This window comes from Setaria viridis, chromosome 6, assembly GCF_005286985.2.
Source record: "Setaria viridis chromosome 6, Setaria_viridis_v4.0, whole genome shotgun sequence".
NCBI lineage: Eukaryota > Viridiplantae > Streptophyta > Magnoliopsida > Poales > Poaceae > Setaria > Setaria viridis.
In genome coordinates, this window is record NC_048268.2 from 20,378,778 (window position 1) to 20,399,142 (window position 20,365).

At 42.2% G+C, this 20,365-nt stretch overlaps 1 protein-coding gene across 2 annotated transcripts; it reads right to left on the reverse strand.

The window, feature by feature from the left end:
- Positions 1–241: 241 nt before the first annotated feature.
- LOC117860153 (wall-associated receptor kinase 4) lies at positions 242–5,077 on the reverse strand. Of its 2 annotated transcripts, XM_072294629.1 has the most exons (3): positions 3,728–5,065; positions 3,444–3,598; positions 1,249–1,420 (listed from the first exon to the last, which is right to left on the reverse strand). In XM_072294629.1, the coding sequence occupies exons 1-3, from the start codon at positions 4,779–4,781 to the stop codon at positions 1,391–1,393; spliced, it is 1,239 nt and encodes a 412-aa protein (XP_072150730.1). In that variant the 5' UTR covers positions 4,782–5,065; the 3' UTR covers positions 1,249–1,390. The 2 variants fall into 2 exon arrangements, with proteins under 2 accessions (XP_034599285.1, XP_072150730.1); XM_034743394.2 differs by lacking the exon at positions 3,444–3,598 and having other exon boundaries at positions 242–1,420; positions 3,728–5,077.
- Positions 5,078–20,365: the final 15,288 nt, after the last annotated feature.

Here is a 20,365-nt window from a genome sequence, read left to right on the forward strand (position 1 = left end):
CGCCAAACGCGCTCCACCGACCAGCTCGTTTCCCACCCTCCCCGCTGCCGTCGCTTTGTCCACTTCTCCGGCTCCGGAACAGGACGGCACAGGAGGTCCATGATTTCGGCGTGCCAGTGGTTTGTTAAGAGACTTCTCTAGACCATGTCACGGTCGTCGCTAGTATACAACTCCGAAGCTCTAGACAAGCTACAGTTTTTCTTCATTACCTGGCTGCCCATGTTCCAGTGTAGGACGAGTCTGTGCAATTTGTGGAATACGTATATTTATCAACTTAAAAACATGGTTACACGATACAATAATAGTACAGAATTTCTTGCAAAATATAATAAACATCCCCTACATCCATTGCAAATATTTTACTCAAATTTGAAAATAAAAATGCTGCTGCATCAATACTTGTCCTTACTCGACGGCATACATCAAACAACTTGAACGACTTATGAATTACGGGATTGATTCATTATGAGAAGTCGGTGCGCTATATCTGTCATGGCTGGTCTTTGATCCACATCAAGGTTGAGACATTCAACTGCCATTCCTGCTAGATTTTGAAGAAGCTCCAAATCTTCTGCTACTGCAATTTCATTGTCAAACAACTCAGTTGCTCTCTCCCCTCTTCTATGAGCTTCAATGAAAACATTCACTAAGCTATTGTCATCAAATGTCTTCTTCCTACTAATAAGTTCCAGGAGCACAACTCCAAAGCTGTAGACGTCACTCTTTTCAGTTAAGAGGCCTGATTGTAGATATACTGGATCCATATAACTTGTGTCACCGATTACATATCTGGTGTGCTGTTTCTCTCTCGCTATCAACCTCGATATGCCAAAGTCTGAGATCTTGGCGACAAACTTATCATCCAAAAGTATATTTGCTGGTTTAACGTCGCCATGTAAGATTATAGTATTTGTTTGGGAATGCATGTAAGCTAGACCATCTGCTGATTCTGAAGCAATACTTAAACGTATATCTAGGTTCAGAGGCTTCTTCCCATCACCGTGAAGAATGTCATCGAGGCTACCATTGGAGAGAAACTCATATACTAGTAAAGGAGTATCAACTTCCAGGCAACAACCTATGAGCCTAATAATGTTCTTGTGGATAACTTGAGATTGGATGATAACTTCATTCGCAAATTGTTCCTTCTCTAGCAGATTACCCTTAATCGGCTTCTTCACTGCGACTAGTTCATTTCCAATATTGCCCTTGTAAACTTCACCAAAACCACCTTTTCCGATACGATTGCTACTTTTCAAAATTGGCACGAGCTCCTCCCTTTTGAAAAGTTTTATAATTTTTGCTTTCTCTAGTGTTGGCCCACCATTTTTTTCATAGAACTCTCTCGTCTTCCTTTTCTCTTTGCGTAGAAGAAATATCAATGATATAACTACGATGATAAAAATACAGCCGGTTGTACCTACATGCACAAGAAATAAACTTAAAAGTTTTCAATAAATGATCTAGCAGCAAAGGGTCATGTAAAAATCAAATAACACCTTCAGCAATATATTTAGAATCTGAATTAAGAATAGAAGCAGCAGTAGTTTCAACACTAGCAAGAGAGAGGGGCGAAGCTCTAATGTGTGTCCACAGCGAGTCAGAGAAGCCACATATAGCCTAGCTCAAAGTGGAACCCTATCCCACAGGGCCATATTTGCAACTGAAGCTTTCTTGGGTGACATGTGCATCCCTTGATGAGATTATTACAAGGGGGATCAAGAAACAGAGAAAACAGACACAAACATATATTCGCAGAATTTGATCAAAATTCATAAGGGAGGAAATAATATTGGATGCAATGTGAACATTCTACAACCCCGAGCATTATTTAAACCAGTTTTTTGCAGCCCCGCTGCGTACCTAAATTTTTGTATTGTATTTCAGCTACTTAAAAAATATCAATGATTTATTTACCAACGTTGGAGAGTACAATAGATCTGTATGCATGCGAGTAAAGTCCTCTGGATTGACAGCGAAATGGAACGCACACAAATAACTAGCTAGATAGCACGTTTGTCTAGGATGACGGCAAGTCTGTGGATCAATGATGACGGCAAGTGTGTGCGTACGGTCTTCCATATGCGTACAAAGCAGAGCAGGGGACGAGTAGCTATCCAATAAGTTCCCATGTCTTCTCATTTGACTTAAACTATATCTAGCATAATATCCAACAAAGATTTTATTTAAAATATGGTATGAAATACTGACATTCAACATTAGGTTATAGTGGAGTATAAATAGCTACATAATGGAGTTGGAGTATTTTGTAAACGAATCGGTAATAACCTGTGTGGACGCATAGTACCAAAACAAAATACAAATACTTATACTACAGGTTTTTGCATACAATAAAGTTATAACCACTCATTTCCACATTCTAAAATGGCAACAAGAGAAGAACCACTACTAGAGAACTGACTTTAGATACCACCGCCTTTAGTCTCGGTTTAATTTCGGTCCGGGAGAAAAAGGGGTGCGCTACACTTTACTCCCGGTTGATATTTGCAATCGGGACTAAAGGGGACCTTTTAGTCCCAGTTCAAAAATCAGCCACGCGTGAAGATCCTTTAGTCCCGGCTGAAAAATTCAGGCACATGCGGGGGACTCTTTAGTTCTGGTTGGTAAGATCAACCGGAGTAAAAGGTCACCCTTTAGTCCCGGGTGATAATACCAACCGGGACTAAAGCAACCAGGATAAAAAGGGGTCCTTTAGTTCCGGTTGGAAATTCCAACCGGGATAAAAGGGTCCCCTACGGGTGGCTGAAAAAAGAATAAAGGCCTCGGACCCTTTTTATCCCGGTTGGTGTTTCCAACCGAGACTAAAAGGGTCCCCCCATGTGTGGCTGGGAAAGGACTAAATCCCTTGAACTTTTTTATCCCGGTTGGTATTACCAACTGGGATTAAATGAGGTCTTTAATCCCGGTTGGTGTTACCAACCCAGATTAAAGGATCCTCCATGAGTTAATACAAAAGGATAGCATCCCTGATATAGATAGATGTGGTGTGTAGATGGGATGGCAAGGAAGCTACACGCAAGGTTAGAGGTCATGGGTTTGAATCCCACGAAGACCCTCGATACTTTTTTTATTTTTGTTTTTGCAATTTTTTTTTGCAAAACCATTTAGTCCCGGTTGGTATTAAAAGGGGCGGCAGGCAGCCCCTGGCGTGGCGACCGTTTACCAACCGGGACTAAAAGGGGATCTTATATCCCGGTTTTTGGACCCGTGATAAAAGACCCCCCTTTTATCTCGACAAGTTAATCCCGGATGCATTTTCGGAAGATATGCACCCTACAAACCGGTACTAATACCGCGTTTTCTAGTCGTAAACAGAGGTAGTAATAATGCAACATATTATATTCTAGATCGAAAAGCTCAAGAAATGCAATATAACTAACGACGGCACATAGATACATATGCAATTACTTTCCCACAATCACCTTGGCTACTAGGGGGAACTTTTCTGCACAGTGTCCTAATTTCCCATCGCCTTTCATTCCGGGCTTGCACGGACAATCATAGCCTCCCAGTCTGTTCTTACATATGCCATTGGTCGAGCAATAATATAAATCGGGAAACTTGCACTCGTCGATGTCTTCAAAAGTTCAAAGTTAAAATGCAAAATCTGAGTTATTAGTTCGTCTAAGGAGGGATAGAGTCTTATAGTACGTAGGTCAACAAACAATTGCTTTGATGAAATCAAAACATTTTGACATGCATGTACCTTGGCATCCATTGGCGATGTAAGGGTTGCCCTCGTAGTGCTCCGCGCATTTGCACACATAGCTGAGAGCATAGCCTGATTGGCCGACGGTTGCGTTGACACAATAGCTGTTGTTGCTGACGCACGCATAGTCCGGCGGTGGCCGCCGGCCTTTCTCCGGGCACGCGGCGTCCCCAACGATGGCGAAGTCAAGCACGACGGGGACGCCTTTGGGGAACCTCCCCGGCAGCACCTTGTCGCCATACAAGTCCAGCGTGGAGAAGTTGTAGCCGGACTTCTCGACCACCATGGCGTAGGAGCACGGGTTGGTCTTCCACAGGGCGTTGCTGTCCTCGAGCCTGAGCCCCGGCGCAACGTTGGTGACAGGCCCGTAGTAGCTGTTCTCCTGGCGCAGGGCGGCCTCACAGCAGCCACGCCCCGCGCACGAGCCGTTCCTCGCGTCCTCGAGGCGGCCAGCCGGGAGCTCCGAGCGGCAGGCGACCGCCGTCGAGGAGGTAGTGTAGCTCGAGCCGGCCGTGACCCCGACCCTCCAGCCGACGCCGATGACTACGTTGAGCGCCTCCGACACGGCGAACGGCCCCGCCGAGGTGAGGCGCCCGAGCATCATGACCTGATCTTTCAGCTTGTAGGTGGTGCTGTTCGTGCTGCAGCCGGATGTGATCGGTCCGTACACCCGTGCCTGGCTTCTATCGACCGACACGTCCATGAGCTCGATCGGACAGTACGAAGTGTTGGGGTAGGAGTACGATCGATATGAGTCATCGGGGACCGCCGATTCATCGTGCTCGGTGACGGTAATACGGTTGGTGTCGCGGTCGGCGAGGAAGGCGCGAGGGGGATCGAAGGTGTGGTCGCAGGTGACCTCGAAGCCCTCGCGGAAGCAGCCGGGCATCAGGCCGAAGGGGAAGGGGATGCTGATGTTGCCGCACTTGTCGGGGCAGCCCGGATGTGTGACCGGCTGCTGCTCATCTTGTTCGGCAATGACTGATGCTGCACCAGCAAGAATGAGTAGGAGGATTGTTGGCAGCGGCCGGGATCGCGAGGGCGTGCGCATGGTGGTGCAGAACTGCAGATGTGGGTATGTTTTGCCCTTTGGATAGCTCTAGGTGGATGCTAAAGCTAGTTATTATTTGTTCGTTGGGTTTTTTCTTTCCTCCTACTCGGACCTTTCACTGGCTGTTTCTGGAGGAGGTTCGGGTGGACTTCATGGACCCATGATTATTTACTTCGGGCGCAATAATACTACTGGTATCGCCGACATTTTACAGTTCCGTACATTCTTTCATCGTCTTGCTAAGGCCGGTGAAACAGTATAGTCGTGATCGAAGGACAAAAGGAGGGATCTTTGCATACTAATTTACTTAACCACTTGCTGATTGAAGGAAAGAGACAAACACAATACCGATCAACGTGTAGAACCCCCCAAAAATGTCCTGCATCAATCTCTAAACCGTAGCACATGGCACGTAGGTCAAAAATCAGATCAAGCATACATATAGCTAGCAAACCGCTGCAAACAAGTCAAAGCCAACGGTTAAACAACTTATTAGAAATGCAAGACAGCCAATACGAAATGCTAGAAAATCGGCCGCGCTTTACATTTTTTTTTTCTGACACATACTTCAGAAGCATATGCTCACTTACATACACGCACACTCAATCCTATCGCTAAAAGAAATTTGCTAATTAGTGGCGAACCAAAATTCGTCATAAACATGTTTTTTCATCATAACCCGTGATTTATGATGCTCGTGTGACCAACGCCATTCATCACTAATCGGGCGTCATATTTGTGCATCACTAAATCTATGACACCTACGAAACGTCCACAAAACATCATAAATTGACTCCTACGATTTTGTCATGACAGACAAGAATCTAATGTGGTATTTGATGTGGCATAACCATTGTGAAAAATTATTTTATCATCAAATAAATTTGGTGATGAGAACATCAGTTATTTGGATACAACTACATTAGCAACCTTGGATTCAAAGGTGAAATAATTCTTTGTCATGATTGTATTTGATACATTTAATGAATTAATGTTGCACCATGATGTGTGTTGATTGGCATTTTCAGAAATACATATGTGGCTCAAAAATAGTGTTAAACACACATGGAAGGCATGGAGGACCAAAGAAGTTGATTGGGGACCAAGTCCAGGTACTCCCAACGTCCTCCACATGACCACCACATCACTTTTGCCCCAAGGAAAGAAAGAGATCAAATTCAACACATTTCGGGACTAGATTCGGATTACAGAACAACACCAACTTGTGACGGTCACCACGGTCGCATATGGACTCGGATTGAGGCGTTCAAGTACTTTATGGAATCCTTATCAAGTCTATCTTCATATGGATCCATACTTCTGGCCATATCTTTTATGAGGCGGCCGCAATAGTCAATTTATTCCAGAGATGTTTTCTACCTACGGTGCTACGTCACCCTATTTTGGCCCAATGGGCCTTGTATCAAATCCGGTCCAATAAGGACGCGTTCTAAGGTTGGAGCACGACACCAGGACCCCCGATCGTCCTCCTAGGTATTAATATGGATTAGAGCTAGCAGAAATTGAATGGGTTTTGTTTAGATGAAAGTTTACCTACTCCTACTTTCATGTAAGCGCGTGTATCGATTAGATCACCCGATTTGCTTGATTCAGAAACCCAAATTCCAGTGTATCAGGTTCATCTCTTGGGCAAGATTTGTGTGTTGTTTGCTTGTCCACTTGTTCTTGCTTGTTCTTCGATTTGATTATAGGTACAAGGTTGTTCTTGGCACCGCAAGAACAACAACAAATTGGAGCCGGTGTAAGTGTCACTAAGCCGCAGCATCCCCTGTTGGTCGTTGTAGTCGGGTAGCACAACATCGAATCCACCCCAAATTGAGTTATGCCCCCACTCACCAAAAGATCGGGAACAAATCCTAGTGGGTTGATATCACGTGGTAATCAGAGCGAGGTTCTTTGATGACTGATTTACCCATTTTACTTTACCTACAGTCCAAAAATCCCCAAAAATAGGTTAGATTTGAAGTTCTCAACAAGTTTGAGACTAGACTGTTCTTCTTAATCTTTGCTTGTTGAGTTTTTGGTTGCATCAATGTGTAGAACTGCTGGTCTTAGTGTCTAATCTTCTAGAGTTTTGAGTTCATCACGTTTTGGTCACCAAAAGATCCACCACCACCATATACATCTCTGCTGCGTTTTTGCCACCACAGATCCATCTGATGTCCGATGAGGGAGTTTAAATACAATCTGAAAAGATTATCTTGTGTTCTTTCTAATGGAACTATCCATGCCCCGAAATTCCTTTTGAGCGTTTTGCAACTGCGCTAGAGATTTGCGATCCGTTGTCTAAAACTAGAGTTGTTAAATTGAATTCAAAGGGGTTGTGTGCAGTAAGCCTTTTGTTTTGATTTGTCTTGATACTGAGCAAAAGGTTTTAGTCCTCTGCAAAAGAAAAAGAGGGGAAGAAACAAGGACAGACAAAAAAAAGAAGAAAAAAAGAAAGAAAAAGAAGATAAGAAGAGAAAGAGAAGAAAGAAGGGAAGAAGGGGCTGAATCTGTTGTTTTCTTAGTGCCGTACTAGCTGTTCTTTTTCAGTGACTACCTTTGTGCCTAGGCTCACGTCTCTAGCATGGTTTAGCCTAGGACGAGCATAATACTATTGTTGAATGATTATTCAGTTTGCTTTGATTAATGTGGTTCTACTATAGATCCACAGATTTTACTTGATTTTACTTGATTTTACTTGTAGCCACCTATAGATCCACAGATTATCTACTACATCACAGGGATGTAGATGTATCACCATTTGTGATGTTCTTGCCGGTTACCAACACCTTTTGCAAGTGTGGTAAGAACATCTAAGAACTTGAATGGACAGGTTTGAGTGAAAAAGCAATCTTCCACCACCTATTTCCTTAAGTTGGTAGGCAACTTGTTTTGAATTTTTCTGCTATCCGCTAACAATGGTAAGCCCGACGAGACACGTGGGAGCTGGGAGGTTGCACCATGGGTGTTCACGACCTCGACAACATATGGGAGCACACTCACTAGAGGTACATGATGATGTTCTAACTGAGGTCAGTAATGCTCTACCTCTTTTGAGGGAAATTTTGACCCTCGTGCGTACATTAATTGGGAACTTAAGGTAGATGCAAAATTTGATAATTATGACTTGTCTGAACATCAAATGATTTTAGCTGTTGCAACTTAAGGTACATGCAAAATTTGATAATTATGACTTGTCTAAACATCAAATGATTTTAGCTATTGCAAGTGCTTTAACAAAGTATGCTTTGACTAAATGGAAATATATTTGTAGGCACAACAAAGTTCCACCAACTTGGAAAATTTTTAAAATGCTTTTTCAAGATGAATATATTCCCTCATATTATGTTGATCATTTGCTTAGCAAACTAGACAAACTAAAATAAGGTAGTAAGACTGTGAAAGAATACTACCATGATTTTAAGATTTGTATCATGTTTGGTGGATTAGATGAATGCATGAAAGATGTTATGAGTAGGTTCATGAGAGGGCTCAATTCTGAAATTCGAACCTTGTTAATTAGGAAATCATACAGATATATTGGTCAATTATTTTATCCTGCTCTCAATGCTGAAAAGAAGATTCTATTATCTGTGAATAGTGACCCATAATGTTCAAAATTTTTCCACTCTGCATGCTAATCAAGAGCAACAAATAGTGGAACCTGCTGCTGATTTACCTTTGTCACAAGATGAATTACTTGTTGTTCCTTATGATAAAGAGGACTTGTGTGCCGATGATTCTTTTACTCCTATACCACAAGTAGCAAAAAAGTATGATACTTTTGGTTTGGAACCATACAAATGCGCTGAAGATAAGCTTTTTCATCCTATTACTTGTGCACAAGATGAACTAAATTTGCTGTCCTCTTTAAATACTTTGGGTTATATTGAATTCGATATTCTATGTAATCTAAATTTTCTAAAAGAGAAACTTAAATTTGATTATGGTTTGCTAAGTTTTAATCATTGTTTGCTTCATGCAATTGGCAAATATGACAGCAAAGGAGAATATTTGGTGCATAAAGTTTATATTTGCTCTAATATGAAATATCCTTTTGGTCTACACTACCATGATCAAATAGGGGGCTGCACTAACACTAATAATGTCTTGTAAAGTTTTCCTAGTTTTTCTCTTATGCAACAGGCTCAGCCCGAAGAAGGGGAGCATTGCTGGTTGTGGCCATGTAGCATGGCCATCGCTCCATGTTCCAACATCAAAGCGAGCACCTTGGAATGCAATTGGAGCAAGTCGAGGATGACATCCAGCCAAGAAGGGGAGAATGATGAGAACATCACTTGGTGAACCAATTCTTTGTCATGATTGTATTTGATACATTTAATGAATTGATGTTGCACCATGATATGAGTTCATTGATATTTTCTGAAATACATACATGGATCAAAAAGAGTGTTAAACACACATGCAAGGCATGGAGGACCAACGTGCTTCACCTAGCCACCACGTCACTTTTAGCCCAAGGAAAGAAAGAGATCAAATCCAACATATTTCAGGGCTGGATTCAGACTGTAGAACAACACCAACTTGTGACGGTCACCAGGTCGCATATGGACTCGGATTGGGGTGTTCAAGTACTTCATGGAATCCTTATCAAGTCTATTTTTATATGGATCTAGAATTATGGCCGTATCTTTTCTGAGGTGGCCGCAATCGTCGATTTGTTCCAAAGATATTTTCTACCTATGGTACTGTGTAACCCTATTTTGGCCGGATGGGCCTTGTATCAAGTTGGTTCCAATAAGAACGCGTCGTAGGGTTGGAGCACGACACTAGAACCCCCATGGTCATCCTCCTAGGTATTAGGATTAGAGCCGTCACAAATAGATTGGATTTTTTTAGATGAAAGTTTAGCTACTGCTACTTCCTTGTAAGCGCATGTGTCGACTAGACCAACTGATTTGCTTGATTCAGAACCTCAAATTCCAGTGTATCAAATTCATCTCTTGGGCAAGGTCTGTGCGCTATTCGCTTGTCCACTTGTTCTTGCTTGGTCTTCCATTTGCTTGCAGGTTCAAGGTTGTTCTTAGCACGGTAAGAACAGCAATAAATTGGAGCTGGTGTAACTATCACTAAGGTGCAATATCCCCTGTTGGTCGTTGTAGTCGGGCAGCACAACATCGGATCCACCCCAAATCGAGTTATTCCCCCACTCACCAAAAGATCGGGAACAAACCCTAGCGGGTTCCTATCATTTGGGCCATTTGTTATTTGGTTGAGCAGAAAATTTGTTCTGATAGGCTAATTGTGTTCCGATAGCCAAAAATTTATTCCAATAGACCTATTTGTTGTTATGTCAAGTCCAAAATTTGTGCATATTGTTTTCAGCCCTTTTTATGCTAATTTCGCCCAAGTATATGTGGGCTAATCCCATGCAATGCTTACATAAATTTAATCTCATTTCACATTACTAAAAAATTGTGCCGAGGAACAATGGATTTCAATTAATTTCCATCTGATTGACAAAATACAGACATATAGATAAATAATAAACACAACACATATTTATGTATACAAGATAACAAATTATTGTTCTCCCTCGAGAAAACCACTACCATATTGTTCATCACAGATCACAAACTATTACAAGATAACTGTCTAAAAATAATAAAGATTAAAAAAGCTGCATCCAGGACATAAACTCAAGCCACAAAGTAAAGTATTGATGTGCAAAGGTTAACAATTGAAGGAGTGCTTCAGCGTGTTGTGCTACCTCTTAGCTGACTGCAATTTGATAGTGATTCTGAATCTTCTATCTTCTTCAAGGTAGCTAACTCTTGCTGGTCAACAAGAAACTGTTGTCGAAGTTGTACCTTTGTCAGCCTCAACTTGCTCCTTATTAGCATTGCCACATAAGGATTTTGTAGAGCTTCTTGAATACTCAGCAAAATCATCAGTTCATTTTGTAGAAGTAGCATCGATTGGAGTACTTCAATATAGAACCAGCATGAAGTTTATGGAAAAGCTGAATATATAAATTGAAATTTTGGTAAATTTCTCCAGTGATGACGTCAAGTTGTTCTTAGCAATGACTTAGATGGAAATAACTTTAGAGAATAGGGTGTAGCATATAATTATTTAAGGACAGAGACAATAAGGGATTGATTATGGGTTTCTACATGGTCTAGATCACAAAAAGTCCCTGGTGGACTTGTTGACCACTGCTGGCCTCAGTCAAACAGTTCATCTCAGACATGGATTATGGATCGGGCGGCCCGAGATGCGCCGCCAGTTTCAGGTCACTGGCATTGCCTGGAACAGAGGCACCCATAGTGGGGTCATGCTAGAAATGTGCAGCACTAGTATTGCGGAATAGAAAGAATAGGGAACGGCAAGCTCACCTAGGGGTGAAGGATAGACGGAGTAATGGTGTCAACATGCATGGCGGAAGGGGGCAGAACGGCTTGCTGTCGCATGGTGCTTCTGTGCATGCAACCTCTGGTCGAGCTGTGGGTCATCGGGATTAGGGATTGGGATTTCGTTTTCTAAAATTTTTTAGTCCCTTCAAAAGCACCAAATTTTGTGAAATATCATCTGAAATTTTTACTGAAAAGTGTACCTTTCAATGAAGAGAGCAAAATTTTGAGCCAACAGTAATTTCGGTCACTACCAAAAAGACCAAAATTTCCTGAAATTTAAAAAATTTCAGCCGAAATTTTGAACACTGGTCGGGATTGCCTCCGGGGGATTCCTGTGTCACAAAAGAGAAGGGAGAAGGGTGAGGGGCGACTGGGTCACTTTGGAGGACGGCGGTAGGTCTTCTTACCGTTGCTCGGGGAAACATGATTTCAGCGAGCAGATGGGCACGAACAGAGCTATGGTGGTGCGGGTACGGTCAAGTGGGCGCGGCTCGGTGCAAGGCCATAGGGATTTGAAATCTTGAGCGGGATCTCCTGTGTTTCACAGAGGAGGAGAAGGAAAGGGAGGGAGAGAGGTAAGGGACAATGGGCAGGGCCCACTTGGTAGTGAGAGGGAGAGGGAGGGAGGCACTGGCCGCTGGTGGGCTCGGCCAAGAGAAGGTGTCGGGAGGGGTTGCTGGGCTGGATTCGGCTCGGCTAAGTTGGCTGTCGGGCTGAAAGGAAAGTAAGGAAGAGGGAGAGAGGAAAAGAGAATTTGGGCCAAGGATAAAAGGGAGATTCAGCCCAATCATTGATTTGAATGATTTAGCATTTAAACAATTCGAGAAATCAACCAAACCACGTTTTGAAAATACAAATTTATTTTTCAAACAAGAACTCTATGCAAAGCAGCATGAATGCAAGTAAACAAAATATATCCTATGACTCATTAATTTATTTTAAAATTATTGTTTGCAAACAACTAATTGTGAATAGAGTCTAGCTAATTTGAGAAAATTCCTAGAAAAAATTAAACTATTGCGAAAAATGAAATTAGGGTGTTACAGGTGCACTACCAGACTAGGGTTTTTTTAGTGGTTGCAAGAACAAAGAAGTAGATTACTCTCATCTTTAGAGGTTTAACTTCATTAATCATACCAATACACAATTTCATTTCACGAGTTCATATGCAAGCCATTGCATTTAAAACGGTGCATTGTGTTGAGATCAAATGTGCCCATAGATTATGTGGCCAGTCACAAAAAGTATAGAAATAGCGAAATATCATGGTTATATAGGAAAATCTAGCATGGAAACCAAAAGTTAAACAAAAAGATCAGTTGTACACAAACAGACACGTGCATTTCCTCATGAAAGTACTTTGTGCAAAACTTCAAGACACCAAAACTTGGACCAACCGCTTCCACTTCCTCAACGTTACTCTTTCTTGGGACTACAACCACTACCTCATCCATAACTTTTTCTCCATCCTCTCTCTTCTTTGCATCCTTCTTTGTTCTCCCTCTACCTTCTTCTTTGGTTATCCATTCAATCTCTCCTCAATCATGGGACCTCCAATCTCTTCTCAATCATGGGACCTTCCTGGGCAAATATTATACCAAACCTTGTTGTGAGCATCGCGAGTAACATTAGTGATGCAAGAGATTTCATCTAATTCAAAGTAGTCTGCAAGAGTTGGGACTGTGCTCATTCAAGTGAGGCAAGCCTATTTGACCCTATGATTCTAAAAACCAATGATGTTGGTGATTCTGGAGTAGTGACATTTGCATCCATCACGGATTACCGGCTTTTTGAGGTCTTCTTTCTAGCGTTAGCTGGGAAAAGGAATAGGTTGATTGGTTGCGGTGCATCTAGATCCCTTGTCACCATCAATGCCATTGATGAGCAGACCACGCTCCTACTAGTTTCTCTCAAAGCTTGTATCTTGGGCTTGGAAACATCTACTGGAGTAAAGTCATTCCTTGTGTTGTCCAACTTTTGGCCCCTGAGATCTCCTCCACAGCTACCGTCGTTGCCCGTCTGCATCTAGCATTTGGGAAGCCAACTACCATACCTTCAAAAGATTTATTGTGTAATTCTTCTGAACACATGCGGATCAAATTGGGACATCATCTTCCAGCACCTCCTCAAGCCGTTGGGCTCTGGTTATCATGGGTTCATAGGATGGGCAACTCTTCTCTACTCCAAGGTCAAGACCAATTGTTCTTCATTATTCAGGAGAATAGGCTCTAGAGATCCTGGAGCTGGAAGATAAATCGGAGATAGGTAGTGGAATTTACTCTATATTCATTCATCAGTGATATCTGGGAGCCTATTCCCTGGGAGATAGCTGCAGAGTTTCAGAATATGATCATCCTATTTGAATCGGGCAAGTGCATTGTTGTACAAGAGCATGTTATTTGTGGCCTACCTAACCTGAAGGGAGATCACATTTAATTCCTAGGAATGGATCGGTACTCATAGGGGCCATACTGGATCTACTAGCAGGGACTAAGAAATGTGGCAGGTGTCAACGATGATCCCACGATCTGCATTTCATATGTTCCTAGGGTCTGAATTTGGTTACGAGGAACATGGTTGCTGCCTAGCTATGAGTAAATTAGTGATCTTTAATTTTGTAACACTCGTGCCGCTCGTTGCATTATGAGACCATGCATTTGTATGTATATATATATATATAATACAAATATAAATATTATTACTGATCATCAATTATGTAGTGTTGAGCATAGGTAAATGAACATTGGAGTATCTGAAAGATAAATATGCTAGAATCAAACTGAATAGCCATAAAACCAAAGTGGCACAATCAGATGGCATGTCATAGCCATTCATCACTACAAAATTCATAATCATCATTCATACTTATCCTAATATGCCAGATAGTACCATAAGCTACCAAACTACAAGCACGATCCCACCTCTCAACCATCTACCTATACCCAGCATTATAGCAGGAACAAACCCAAGGCTACAGCAAAAAGGCACAATGGTTAGTTTAGCATTATACCTTTAATCATCCCTGATGGACTTTTTATCCTCTGCCTCTTGATGTGATTACTTGACCATCATCCCCACATTAGTGGCTTGTTCCAGATATTGCTTCACCTTCTACAGCTCATTGAGAGTCTATTTAAGCACCATGTTAGCTTTTGTGCATTCTTCCTCCCACATCCTTACATTGTTTTCAGCTTTATGGTTTCTCCTAATCAACTCCAAGATGACCTCCCCAAAGGTCTGCCTCTCCATTGTCTTCCCATCCCATGCCTCTCCCAATTTTTGTTCCCACATCCTTGCATCATTTTTAGATTTTGACTTCGTGTTCATCAGCTACAAGTGGTTTCCCCAAGGTATCGCTTCACCTTGTTCAACTCACTAGTAGTTTCATCGAGCTGCCTCGTAGAATTTTCCCCAATCTTCTTGCAAGATACTTGCATCCTCTTCATCTTTCTCCTTCCTTTTCACCAGTTTCACCAGAATACCTTTAATTCTAGCATCCCATTTAGGATAAACCCACTTAAATGCCCTGCATTTGTCCCTTTCATCCTGCAGACACTGATTACATTTACCTTTAGTCCTAGCATCCCAAGATCTATGAGAATTTAAAACAAGTTGTTGTTTACCTTGTAATAGCATGCAAAGCAGCACCTAGGGTTTTCAAATGTCTAATCATACTTCACATGGATAGCTATCCCGTGTTCTCACTCATCTTCAAGATCCATAACAGTAATTTCATGGTTAGGCGACCCCATTCAGAAGCTATCAATGATTCCAGGTGACTGTGGAAGCTAGTAAAATACAAGAACCTATCAATTCATACTACCAATCAAAATTAAAACCTAACTGCATCACAAAATTAAAATGTAGTTCCTTCAATCTAGATCCCCAATAGTACAACCTGTAGTGCCGAGGACAATGGGGACAAGAAGCCACAACAATTACAACTTGGAGCTCACCTGATCGGAGTTTGTCTCCTTCTTCATTCTAGTCGAATGTGCCATTCCCACCGCGAGCTGCCACAATATTGAGCCATTGATATGGGCACCGATTTTTGCGGGGACCGGGTGTCGGTGTTTTATACCGGCCGTCTACCAAGGGGTACCCGAGGTATCAGAATGTGTAGCGGGGGATCGCCGAACCTGGAACTTGAAGGTAAAAGCGAGGACACAAGACAGATTTATACAGGTTCGGACCACCGGAGTAGCGTAATACCCTACGTCCTGTTTGGGATGTTTGTATATTGCGCCCTGCGCTTGGATGTTGAGGTGTGACCTGCCGAGCTAGGTACCCCTGCCTTCCTTTATATACTCAGGGGGGCAGAGTACTAGTCGGATTACAAGGAGGAGTCCTAGTAGGATTACACGGGATGAGTCCTAGTAGGATTACAGGGGAATCCTAGTAGGAGTTTGACTTCTTCCTTCCTTGCGGGTATTGGGGATGTATCCCCGACACCGGGGGCTTTTGTCGTGCCAAGCATGCCAATTTTTCCAGAAAGTGCGGGCTTTTTCTCGGGCCAAGTATCAAAATATATTGCAACAACTCACTTTATACTAACATGTCGGACCTAGGTAGGCATGACTTATCTACTATAATAAAATTTTTAGGATACAAACTAATAAATGGCTCCAGCATAGAAGTTGCCTCAAGACTTCCCCAAAAATCGGTAACAGGTCTGACCTAGAAGAGCAGTCCACCAAGGGGTTACCCAAGTGGTTGATTTGTAGACAGGGAGGATTACAAGACCCAGAACTCGAAGGTGATCACGAGAACACAAAGGACATGAAGGTTTTTAGACAGGTTTGGGCCTTCGAAAAGTAATACCCTACGTCCTGTATTCTGGTGGTTTGTATTGCTCGAGAGTTGAGATGGGGTATGATGAGGACATCACATGCTTGGATACAACCATATTGGCATCTTTTGACTCTGAGGTGAAACAATTCTTTATCATAATTATATGTGACACATTTGATGAATTGATGTTGCACCATGATGTGTATTCGTTGTCAATTTCAGAAATACGTACATGGATCAAAAATAGTGTTAAACACACATGGAAGGCACGGAGGACCAAAGAAGTAGATTGGGGGCCAAGTCCAAGTATTCCCAACATCCTCCACCAGGCCACCACGTCACTTTTGGCCCAAGGAAAGAAAGAGATCCAATCCAACACGTTTTGGCGCTGGATTCGGACTGCAGCTCTACCCCAACTTGCAACGGCCGCCACGACCTCATCCGGACTCCGTTTTGGGAGTTCAAGTACTCCTTGGAATCCTTATGAAGTCTATTTTCATATGGATCCGGACTCATGTCCATATCTATTCTGAGGCGGCCGCAACCATCGAAATACTACCGAGAGATTTTCTGTCCAGAGGCGCTATGTCGTCTTATTTTGGCCCAATGGGCCGTGTATCAACTTGGGTCCATTAGGGACATGTCCTAGGGTTGGAGCACGACCCCAACACCTCCCTGGTCATCCTCCCAGGTATTAATAAGGATTAGAGCCGCCATGAACAGATTGGGTTTTGCTTAGGTGTAAGTTTAGCCATTGCTACTTCCTGGTAGACGCGTGTGTCGACTAGACCATCCGTTCTACTCGATTCAGAACCCCAACTTTGTGAGTTCAGATTGGTTTTCATCTCCATATTTGCAATTTAGTTGCTTGTTCTACTTGTTCTTGCTTGTTCTTCGATTGCTTGCAGGACGAGTGCCCTAGTGGCCGGGTGACGCGCTCCACAAGATCGCGACAGCCATTGGAGGTGGTGTATCGGTTGCTAAGGCGCAGCTTGGAAGGCTGTAGTCGGGCCGTGAATGTCGTCTCCATCGACCAATCGAGTTATCCCACGCCTCTCATCGAAAGATCGGGAATCAACCCTAGCGGGTTCATATCAGTTGCTAATCAGAGCAAGGTTTATCGGTGAGAGACTTCTAGTTCTTTGCTGTGTCCAGAAAAGGCCAAAAAAATTAGTAGCTTAGTTCTCCATAATCCCAAAAAACCCTTTGAGCCTTTTACTATTACTGCTTAGTTAGGGCTTATTGAATTAACGGTTGCGTCGTCGTGTCAAGTTGCTGGTCTTAGTGTCTAGTCGTTTAGAGTTTCGAGCTCTTGTCACGTTTGTGTCACTATCACAGATTTGAGTTTATTTGTTTCTCTCCACAAATCAGATTGAATTTTCCAAATTCCTTTGTTTTGTTTACCACTATTAACCAAACCACATCCTTGGAGGTTTCATCCACGTCCATACTTCCATCTCCAAAAAGGAAATCCCATAATTTCAAATCAGAATTCGATTCGGAGTCCTGTTTTATCCTGAAAAGAAAAGCACCATATTTCTATTATCAGGAGTCCGAATAGGGAGTTTGAATACAATCTGGAAACCTGAACTTATCCTCTTTACAACGGATCTATCCTTGCTCCCAAATTCAATCTGAGCACTTCGCAACCACCCTTGAGATTTGCGCATCTGCTGGTTTTGCAAAACAGCCACTTGTTTGACTTTGCTACTGAATCACCCTTCCCAAGGAAGCATTTAGTTGCTGTAAGCTTGTTGCAAAATTTGAGCTCTGTGCTACTTGAAAAAAAAAAGAAAAGAAAAAAAACAGAAAGAAAGAAAGAAAGAAAAGAAAGAGAAAGAGAAAGAAGAAGAGAAGGGTTTTTCTTTTGTTGTTATTCCTCTCCTTGTGATCCTTCCTTGCTGCAGCTTAGTGATTTCGTTTGTGTCCAGGCACGTACTAGCCTAGGACCAGCACAATAACGTCGTTGAGCGTTTGTTCAATTTGCTTGCAACTAACGTGGTTCTAGTACTTCCTTGCTTTAGCCCACCTAGAGCTCCACATATTCGACTACAGCTTGACAGGCTTTTGTTGCTGCGGCATCGATACACTTCACTCCACGGTTGCAGACTTGTTGGTTGCCGTCACCTCCTGTTTGGCTTGGTAAGAACTTGCAAGGGCTTGTTTTTACAAGTTGAGATTGAGAGAATTACAACCGACACATCCTAGTAGTTGACAGGAGGATACATATTATTTTTATGTTTCTTGTTTTCTACTAATCATGGCAGGTGATACGGAGATGTTTGAGCTGTTGAAACTAGACTCTCATATTTAAGATGTCATTCAATACTTGCCGTTATAGGATGGTAAGTTTGATCCTAAAGCTTACATTGATTGGGAGATAAAAGTAGATAATGAATTTGATGAGCATGACCTGTCCGAGAAACAAAAGATTTATATTGCCTCTAATATTTTGACTGAATTTGCCTTGCTACAATGGAAACACATTTGTAGGCATAAGAAACTTCTAGAATCTTGGGAAGACTTTAAATTTCTTTTTAGAGATGCATTCATTCCTGAATATTATGCTGATTATTTGCTTGCTAAATTAGACAACTTGAGGCAAGGTAGTAGGACTGTGAAAGAATACTTCCATGATTTTAAAATTTGTATCATGTATGGTGGATTAGATGAATGCATGGAAGATGTGATGAGTAGGTTCATGAGAGGGCTCAATTCTGAAATTCGAACTTTGTTAATTAGCAAATCATGCATGCATCTTGCTCAATTGTATTGTCTTGCTCTCAATGCTAAAAAGGAGATTCTATTATCTGTGAATACTTGCAATAATGATGTGACCCATAATGTCCAAAATTTGTCCACCTTGCATGCTAATGACGAGCAACAAATAGTGGAACCCACTGTTGATTTTCCTTTATCACAAAATGAATTACTTGCGGTTCCTTGTGATAAAGAAGACTTGTGTGATGATGATTCTTTTACTCCTATGCCACAAGTAACAAATAAGTGTGATACTTTTCATTTGGAAACATATAAATGTGCTGAAAAAAAGCTATTTCATCCTATTAGTTGTGCACAAGATGAGCTGCATTTGCTATCCTCTTTAAATACTTTGGGTTATATTGAATTTGATGTTTTGTGTAATCTAAATTGTCTAAAAGAGAAACTTAAATTTGATTCTGGTTTGCCAAGTTTTAATCATTGTTCGCTTCATGCAATTGGCAAATACGACAGCAAAGGAGAATATTTGGTGCATAAAGTTTATATTTGCTCTAATCTGAAATATCCTTTTGGGCACCAATACCATGATCAAATAGAGGGCTGCACTAACACTAATAATGTCTTGCAAAGTTTTTCTAGTTTTTCCCATATGCAATAGAGTAAGACCAAAGAAGGGGAGCATTACTAGTTGTGGCCATGCAGCATGGCCGTTGCTTCGTGCTCCAACATCAAAACAAGCACCTTAGAATGCCATTGGAGCAAGTCGAGGACGACTTGCAGCCAAGAAGGGGAGAATGATGAGGACATCACATGCTTGGATACAACCATATTGGCATCTTTTGACTCCGAGGTGAAACAATTCTTTATCATAATTATATGTGACACATTTGATGAATTGATGCTGCACCATGATGTGTATTCGTTGTCAATTTCAGAAATACGTACATGGATCAAAAATAGTGTTAAACACACATGGAAGGCATGGAGGACCAAAGAAGTAGATTGGGGGCCAAGTCCAAGTATTCCCAACGTCCTCCACCAGACCACCACGTCACTTTTGGCCCAAGGAAAGAAAGAGATCCAATCCAACACGTTTTGGCGCTGGATTCGGACTGCAGCTCTACCCCAACTTGCAACGGCCGCCATGACCTCATCTGGACTCCGTTTTGGGCGTTAAAGTACTCCTTGGAATCCTTATGAAGTCTATTTTCATATGGATCCGGACTCATATCCATATCTATTCTGAGGCGGCCGCAATCATCGAAATACTACCGAGAGGTTTTCTGTCCAGAGGCGCTACGTCGTCTTATTTTGGCCCAATGGGCCGTGTATCAACTTGGATCCATTAGGGACATGTCCTAGGGTTGGAGCACGACCCCAACACCCCCCTGGTCGTCCTCCTAGGTATTAATAAGGATTAGAGCCACCACGAACAGATTGGGTTTTGTTTAGGTGTAAGTTTAGCCATTGCTACTTCCTTGTAGACGCGTGTGTCGACTAGACCATCCGTTCTACTCGATTCAGAACCCCAACTTTGTGAGTTCAGATTGGTTTTCATCTCTATATTTGCAATTTAGTTGCTTGTTCTACTTGTTCTTGCTTGTTCTTCGATTGCTTGCAGGACGAGTGCCCTAGTGGCCGGGTGACGCGCTCCACAAGATCGCGACAGCCATTGGAGGTGGTGTATCG

Coding starts and splice junctions, on each gene's coding strand:
- LOC117860153 (XM_034743394.2), bottom strand. CDS start 4,781: ATGCGCACGCCCTCGCGATCCCGGCCGCTGCCAACAATCCTCCTACTC. Junction 1,421..3,727: donor CATCGCCAATGGATGCCAAG/GTACATGCATGT, acceptor TTGTGCATGTAG/GTACAACCGGCTGTATTTTT.